Here is an 8,769-nt window from a genome sequence, read left to right as displayed (position 1 = left end):
TATCAAAATTCGTTTGATAAGGTGTGGCCGGGTATGATTTAATAGGGTGAGACGGAGCAGCAGCCCTTGGATCTTCAGGCACGCGGATCTGGAGGGTTTAGAGCAAGCCACGTGACCGGATGCACGGAGACTAAATGACTTCGGGTAACACAGTAATGGATAAAGAGCTGACGCTCAGAAGCCGTCGGATGAAAGGAAGCGCGGGATCTGGGTGGACGGGAATGGGACACGTGGCCGGGACTATGTTAATACGAAGCTTCGGGCCACACGGAATGAATGTAAAACACGGGTCTTACCGGAACCGTTGGATCTGGGACACGCGGCGAAGAACGGTCAAGATTAAAAGGTTGAAGTGGGGCTACCGGGTTAAGTTGCGATGCGCTTCACTGGATCAAGCTTATAAGCTTCACTTCGGTGCTCAGCGCAAATACGGGAATAGGATATACTGGCCTCCAAAATGCGCCACGTGTTCCACCGAATCCCGCGTGCCAAATTTGTGCCCGACACTGTCCCGCAAGTCAACCCTCTTTGACAAAACTTTGACCTTAATTTATTCCTTCGTCCGGACTCCGATTTGACTTCCGTTTTCTCCTACGGATTCGTCTCGACCTCTACTTTTCAACCACGCACTGACCTTGGCCAAATTACCAGGATTTCCTTCACCCCAAATGACCAAAATACCCTTCATGCATCTTTTCCTCGTTTTTAACCGTTTTTTACATCTAACTCCGCAAAAGACACCTAATCAAGAAAACCAACCATTTTATTATAATAAAGACTCGAAACCGACTAACTTGGCTAAATTAAACGACTTAGATGGGACATTTTCATGACCCATCAATGATCAAATCCAAAAACCTAATTAGGGTTTTCAGACTTGAAGTGAAAGATCTCTCTCTATTATAAATCATGGTGAGATATCTCTTTCTATTATAAATTTCATCTTTTATCATAATTTTTTTTATGATTATAGGGTATTTTGATATCTAGATTATAGCCTTGACTTAGAGATACAACTAGATGGAAATTTAACTAGACTAGAAATTGGTACTTGAAAATCACGATGGGAGATATCCAGATTTAATAACACTCTTAAATGATGTTGACGATGATCTGGTAACGTATTCTTCGAAGTCCAACACCCTCTGGGGTATGCTTAAAATTTATGTACAATTATCGTATTATTAAATGTTCTCAATAGATATTCACTAGTATTTGTGTGCTCGTGTATCAGTAATGTGTTATGTGCAGGCAATGCCATTGTTTCCAATTTCAAGTTTGTGGGTACCTATCATTATCGAAGAAGACTTAGAACTTCGGCTAGGATCCAGAGGTGATTATATGCATCCGTTGTTTGATGTTTAGTCTTAATTCTGCTTGTTTAATGCTTAGCCACAACCTCTGAAGGTTCGCCATTATTATAACAAGGGATATTGTAAGAATGAAACTAGTTGTAGATACTTGCGTGAACAACCCTTATCAGATAGTTTTATTCAGTATTTTGGGCCAAATGGATCTGAATTGGGAAATGAAGATCATATGTTCTTGCCTGGATCTCTTGACAAGCTTGAATTGGAGTTGGCTTAACTCTTGAAATCAAGAAGAGGGTATCCTGTCTCAATTGCTGCGTTGCCAATGTTGTATTATGAGAAGTATGGGAAGATACTCCAAGCCGATGGGTATCTAACTGAGAGCCAGAGACATGGGAAGGCTGGATATAGTCTCACCAAGCTTCTTGCTCGACTTCAGAACAGTATTCGCGTCATCAACAGGTGTGATCATAGCCAACTACTCGATGTCTTTCGATAAGTTATATATATATATATATATATATATATATATATATGTGTGTACATGTGATTGATTAACTGTGATATGAAAAATTAAGTTACAGGCCTCATGGGCAGCACGCGGTAATCTTGGCGGAAGATGCTCCAAGATATGTTGTTTACCGAAGTGAGAGGAACGACTCTGTGTCTAGACAGATTTATTTGACTTTTCCGGCTGAGAGCACTTTTATTGAGGAAGATGTTGCCAACTACTTCATGTAAGAAATTGAAAAGTTTGTATTACATAAAAAAATTAATTGGTTTTTAAGCATCTAACTTTAAGTCTGATTTTGTAGGAGCTTTGGACCTGTTCAGGATGTGAGGATTCCATGCCAACAGAAAAGAATGTTTGGGTTTGTGACTTTTCTCTATCCGGAGATTGTGAAGAAGATTTTAGGTAAAGACAATCCACACTTTGTCAGCGGTGCTCGGGTTCTTGTGAAGCCTTACCGGGAAAAATCTAGGCTTTCTGACAGGTAAATGTTGTTGATTTACTTCAAACAATTTGTCTATGTGATGAGAACTTATGTTATTCAACATATAATGCAACATTGTTTAAACTTGTGTTTTCGTGTTTGACTCTTTTTTCTACATAGATTAATTTCTGTTTTATTAGTTTTATTTTTACCTTTGCAGGAAAATGGATACACCAATGGACTACCGTTCTAGCTATCTCCCCGGAGCTACTTCCTAACAACTACATCCCCCGCTAGTACTACTCGAATCATACCACCAATACATCTTTTAGCCTCTTCATGATGTCTAACACATCTCTTAGCCTCTTCACTATGTGAAATTGCAGCAAAAGGTCCAAGGAGGAGGGAAAAGGGTTAAAATTCTTAGAAAGAATAACTAGTTTGGTCAGGATTTGGTTTGCTTCCATCTTCCATTCAGGGAGGAAGAATGTATCGAGATTTGATTATTAGAACTAAAACAATTGGAAATTTTGTCCCTCTTATGCATCAAGATTTGATTATCAGAACTTAAAACAATTGAAAATTTTGTTCCTCTTATGTATTGAGATTCGATTATCAGGATTTGGTCTTTGCTTCTACAAATGTATGGAAAATGTAAGTTTATTCAAGGTGGACAGAAGGTGTATGATGAATTTCCTATTAGAGATGTGATTTTGTCGACTTTAATTTTGGTTTGTTATATTAACTGTGGATATGCAATGTTTATAAATCATGTTCGTAATCTATATTTTGCAAACACAGTTTGTAGTTTACGTTATGCAAACACATGTTTGCAGTTTACATTATGCAAACACATGTTTGCAGATCAGATTGTTGCAAACACGTTTGCATAACAGATTGTTGCAAACACGTTTGCATAACAGATTGTTGTAAGATTGTTGCAAACACGTTTGCATAACAGATCGTTGCAAACACGTTTGCATAACAGATCGTTGCAAACACGTTTGCAGAAAAACGTAAAGGGAAAAAATGCCGTTTTTTTCTGGGTTTTTTTTTGAAAAAAAAATATTGAAAGTGGATCTTGTTAGAAAGCTAATGAAAAATCATTTCTAAATATATAATTTTTATAGAAATCCGACATATCAAACAAAAGTTATATCGATTTAAAATTTAAAGAAAAATAAAAGAATTTAGTTACACAAAATGACAAAAAAGGGTATTTTAGTATTTGCACACTTTTTGACCTGAATAATAATTTTCAAATGTTTAGTGTTTTTCTAGTCATTTTCAATATTATTTTGACCTTTCTACAAATTATCCCAACCTAAATATCATGTTTTCATCTTTTTTTTTTCTTCTTGCAAATGGGTACGCCAGATTTAGCGATCTGATTCGCGTACCCACTCTAAAAGGGTACGATCGAACCAGATCGAAGTTCGCTCTCCAAATGACCGAATCTGGTATTCTTACAGAAATCGAGTGGAGTCCAAATTGTGAATTTCTTTTTACAAAAATCGATTGGGAGATGAGTATACAAGTTTGAAGCAGATGTAAGTACTTTGTTTCTTTCACCTTACTACATATTATGAACTTCTTACAATTGTAAGTTTCAAATCTTTAGGGTTTCTGAAAATTGAGAATTTTCTAAAAACAAGGTTGTTCTAATCTTAGGGTTTTTGAAAACTGAGAGTTTTCTAAAATTGAGGGAATGAAGGTTTAATTTTGTTTATGTTGTTTCTATTTGCTGAAATTCTAATGTGTTTGATGGAGACCGAGCAATCGGGTTAGGGTTTAGAGGTTTTTTGTTTGGATTCATTTATGGAATTCATTATGTTTATCATCAGAGATGGATGTTATCTTTTCTGATCATCCAGGTAAACAACTTTTGATTGTTCAAATTATAAGGATACACTTAGAACAAGTTAGTTTCAATTAGAAATTGTTGTTTTAGTTTTCATAATCCTTTACCATTTATGATTGAAATGAAGCTAATGATAGTGTGATAAGATCCTGTTGAATCATAATAGGTTATTCAAAAGCATAATCTTGATAAGGTGTAAACCTGATGTAAGAGTAAAGTAGTGGCTAGAAATGTGATATCCGAGGATCTACAACACAAGTACTTGTAGATCGGTCAATGTGGAGTTTCATTACAATGTCGTGATTTCCGAGGATATTATAACTGCAGTTTAGTTTGTAATTTCAAATAAGAGTAATAGTTAGTGGGTTGTTTGCGTCACATTATGTAGTTTTCAGCTGAATAATCTACAGATGATCACCAAAAGTTGGTATATTAATTTTATCCCGACATCGTGATGATACAAAGTGGTGTACATATTATTTCAATCTAATTGTAAACTGAATTCATGATAGTTAAAGCATCTCTAATTCCATTTTCCAGAGAATAACTTAGGAATATGGTGTCTAATCAAAGTTACACGAAACCACCACCAGCTACTCAAGGTTCTACCCAACCACCACCAGTAGAGGCTAGTACACCACCATCACCTACTCAAAGTTTATGTGAGTATATTAACTGTATAGTAGGTTATTTTTTTGCTTAATGAATCATTACTTGTTACATATTTTTAAATGTTTTGCAGCTGATCCCGGTATCCCCTTATTTGATTTGGGATTTGAATTTGATGGCATAGATCCTGAAAAAGTTATTCCCAGATTTTATGAGCCAGAATCGGATGCCGAAGACAATAGTATATACTTAATTTAGATGGGATTCCTACTAACGATGAAAGCGAGGATGAGGAATTTCTTTTTAAATCTAGGTTTGGGTTTGACGAAGATGAATCTAATGAGGATGAAGAGATGGAACAAGTGACTGATGATGAAAATGAAATTTATGAAGAATCAGATAAAGGTGATGAGGATGAAACCAATGTATGTTATTCATGAAGAAGAAAAAGAATACGGTCAATTTGAGAATGAAACAAGGGAACTGCAGGAAACAGACATTGGGAGGGAGTTTGCGACTGAAAGTGTGGTTAAAGTGAGGGGTTTTGAAGCCGGTATGTTGTTTGAGAATACTAGACACCTAAGACAGTATATCAGAGCATATGCCATCTACAATAAGGTTTTGTTGGATTGGAAGAAAAATAAGTCTTTTAAGCTTATTATTGGATGCAAAGGGAAGACTAGAGAAGTGAAGGGAAAAGATAGTGCTCCGTGTGAATGGAAACTTTATGGTAGAGTAATTGGGTGTAGAAAAAATCCCATAAACATGGTTATGAAAGTGAGGTCTTGCCACAATGTGCATACATGCCAGAAGCTCACTGACGGAATCAATCCATGTGCCAAAGTGAGGTTTTGTGCAGATGCAATGGAGGCAAGATGTAGAGAAAACCCAAACCATTTCACGCCATATGACTTAGCCCTAGGTATGATGAGAGTTCACAAAGTAAAAATTAACTACTACAAGGCTTGGAGAGTTGTGAATATACTGAAGGAGAGGATATGGGGTAATTTCGAAGAATTTTTTTCTTACATACCTGAGTTGTGTGCAAAGATACATGAGACGAACCTTGGAAGTGTGGCAGAGTATGGGGTTGACTCTAATGGACAGTTTAAATATTGTTGTGTGGCATTCAAATGTTCATTTGACGGTTTTGTCAGTTCTTGTAGGCCTATTTTTGGACTGGATGGGTGCTTTTTAAAGAGAAGATATGGCGGGCAACTGCTTGCAGCTACTTCTATAGATGCTTTAGGAGGGTTATATCCACTAGGCATCATGGTTTGTAGTGTTGATAATGAATGGAATTGGACAACTTTCTTGACTGCCTTAAAACCCCATTTAACACTCCATTCTAAGAAGCTGACATTTATGAGTGACAGGCAGAAAGGTTTAGTCAACTCTGTTAAGATAGTGTTTGAAAAATCTAATTCAAGGTTTTGTCTAAGACACATGTATGCCAATTTTAAAAAGTACTTTAGGAATACCACGTTACATAGTCTCATGTGGCAAGCAGGGCAGACACTTAGAAAGCATGTACATGTAGGCTACATGAATCAGTTGAAAAGTTTAAAGCCTGAAGCACATGAATATTTGGTTAAAGAGCCTTTGGATACTTGGGCTAGGGCTTATTATGATAGAGAATCACTATGTCAGCATACGACTAATGGCATGAGTGAATCTTTTAACAATTGGGCTAAGCTCGTCAGAGATAAGCCAGTGACTATGATATTCATGAAGTTTAATCATATGTTGAGAGTGTTGTTTACCAAAAGAAGAAACATGTCTGCAAACTGGAGTGATGAACAGTTGGTACCAAGGCAGAGAAAAGAATTAGCTGCAATGGAGAACTTAGTTACAGAGTACACGGTTATATGCAGCTCCCCCAAACTTTATGAGGTTACTAACAACACAAGTCAAGAAAGTTGGACGGTTGATTTGAACACAAAAACATGTACTTGTGTGCTTTGACAACTGAGTAGATTTGTGTGTCAACATGCCGTATGTGTTGGGATCGATAATAGAGCAGTGTTTGAAGAGTAAGTACTTTTATTATGAATATGAGTATTTAACATGTATGTATTGGCTAAATACTAAAAAAAGTTTACCTCTAATTTACGTTTTTGATATTTGTAGGCTTTGTGAACCATATTACTTGGTTGAATATTATAAAAGATCATATGCTTCTTGTCTTATTCCATTGGGTGATTCAAATAGTTGATGGAATCATGACGTTACAGGAACCTAGTACTAGTAGTTAGATTGAACTCCTCAACAGCAAATTCAGCAGCTGCACCAAGAGCACCAGAAATACTATACATAGTCGACCCAACGTTACAAGATTTCATTTTAGAAAATCAAGTGCAGCTAATCCAGCCGCTCTACTTACCAAACAACTAAACAAAACAATGAAAGATAAAAAGAACAATTTCAACAAAAAGTACATTGAGAGCGTAATTTCAACAAAAAGTACATTTAGCAAATCAAGTGCAGCTAATTCAGCATCTATTACATATACCCTAACATCCACAATTAACATCTACCCATACATAACTAACATCCAAAATTTACATATACCCTTACATAACTAAGGTTCACAACAAGCATGACTAAGAACATTGAGAGCGCAATTTCAACTTTTTGACGACTTCCTCGCATATATCTTCAACATTGATTTCTACTTTCGATTTGTTCTTAATTGAGAGTGCATCAGACACCCACATGAATTTGTCACACTTTAGACACTTCAAAAATGGCATACCGTTGTTAGGAATCTTCTTACATATTAGGAGCTTCATTTTGCCGGTGCATCCGTTAACATAACAAGGTGATAAATTCCATGGACAATTTTGCAAGTGATGATTACTTTTCCCACAACCATAACAACCTTCTTGGTATACGGATCTTGTAGACGATGAAGAAGCCGACGAATTTGTTTTTGCGATTTCAGAATCCAACCATTGAAATGCACCACAATCGGGAAATTGACACGAAAGGAACTTCCTTCCAAATGAATGAGGTCTAGCCGACATCCCCAATTTTCTAATTCCATTGCAATTGCCGTTAATGCATCTCGAGTACATCCATGGGCAATGGAATGATTTGTGGACACTTTGATCGTATATTGAACAATTTTCCTTACAAAATGAACAAAATCAAATCAAAGTTAATATAGTTAAAGTTGTTTTGCAAAATGAACACTTTCATTGTCTCTTAGAAATCAATACTGCGACAATTTTGTCTCTTATAAATAAAAGAAACCTAACATAACAAGGACCTATTTTTTAACTTAATGGAGAAAGTAGAAGTGGTACTGGTTTCCTTGCCCTTGTGAATGGGTTTCTTTCATGGAAATCAACTCATTGGTATATTGGGTTTAGGGATTAGGGTAAATGATATACAATTACCTGAACAACTAAGTATTCCAATCATAAGTATTCAAATCATAAGTATTCTCAAATCATAAGTATTCAATAAGTATTCCAAAAGCTAAGAGGTATTCAAATAACCCCTCTTTACATTCTACATACAAATCATAAGTATTCTATAAACTTCTTTAATTATTCAAATGGATGTGTTCTAAACAACTAATACATATTCTATAAAATTCTATATGTTTTCATTTGCTCTAAGTATTCAAATCTTAAGTATATGTTTTCATTTGTCCTTCCCATACAACATTCAGCTATACCATTGCTAAATACAAAAGCATCTACTGATTACAACCAAGGACCAATCCATACAACATTAAGCTATATCATTGATCAAGTAGTTTCTTCCACACTACTGACATTATGTCTTTAGCCAGTAGCTCATCTCAAACTAACCATAAACCCTTAACAGACATGTAAATGGAGAGAGAGAGAGAGAGCTGAAAAAAACCTTAATTTTATTTGGAATGAACAAACATGTACATAGAGAGGGATTCTTCACATTACCTGAAGATTCCTTGGCATCCTATCTCTTGATCCAAAATCTTCAGCCATGATAATGGTTGTAATGGAGAAGATGAGCTGGCAGAAGAAACTGACAATGGAGAAGATGAGTTGAGTTTGCATAA

General features: G+C 35.9%; 2 protein-coding genes across 2 annotated transcripts; both read left to right on the top strand.

Moving 5' to 3' along the window:
• The first annotated feature begins 840 nt into the window (after window positions 1–840).
• On the top strand, window positions 841–2,530 carry LOC147567428 (zinc finger CCCH domain-containing protein 18-like). Its single transcript, XM_086669490.1, has 6 exons — window positions 841–912; window positions 1,252–1,333; window positions 1,498–1,772; window positions 1,889–2,047; window positions 2,126–2,305; window positions 2,466–2,530. Exons 3-6 carry the CDS (start codon window positions 1,636–1,638, stop codon window positions 2,521–2,523), a joined length of 534 nt encoding a protein of 177 aa, XP_086525616.1. The 5' UTR covers window positions 841–912; window positions 1,252–1,333; window positions 1,498–1,635; the 3' UTR covers window positions 2,524–2,530.
• Window positions 2,531–4,662: 2,132 nt separating this feature from the next.
• Window positions 4,663–6,930, top strand: LOC147567427 (uncharacterized). Its single transcript, XM_086657419.1, has 6 exons — window positions 4,663–4,762; window positions 4,849–4,956; window positions 5,046–5,140; window positions 5,205–6,571; window positions 6,692–6,748; window positions 6,846–6,930. The coding sequence occupies exons 1-6, from the start codon at window positions 4,663–4,665 to the stop codon at window positions 6,928–6,930; spliced, it is 1,812 nt and encodes a 603-aa protein (XP_086513545.1).
• Window positions 6,931–8,769: the final 1,839 nt, after the last annotated feature.

The sequence above is a fragment of the Eschscholzia californica genome, unplaced genomic scaffold (genome assembly GCF_041429995.1).
Source record: "Eschscholzia californica isolate CP2 unplaced genomic scaffold, dmEscCali1.0.p SCAF_1, whole genome shotgun sequence".
Lineage (NCBI taxonomy): Eukaryota > Viridiplantae > Streptophyta > Magnoliopsida > Ranunculales > Papaveraceae > Eschscholzia > Eschscholzia californica.
Note: the sequence above shows the minus strand (reverse complement) of the source record. Positions and strands in the feature narration are given on the sequence as shown.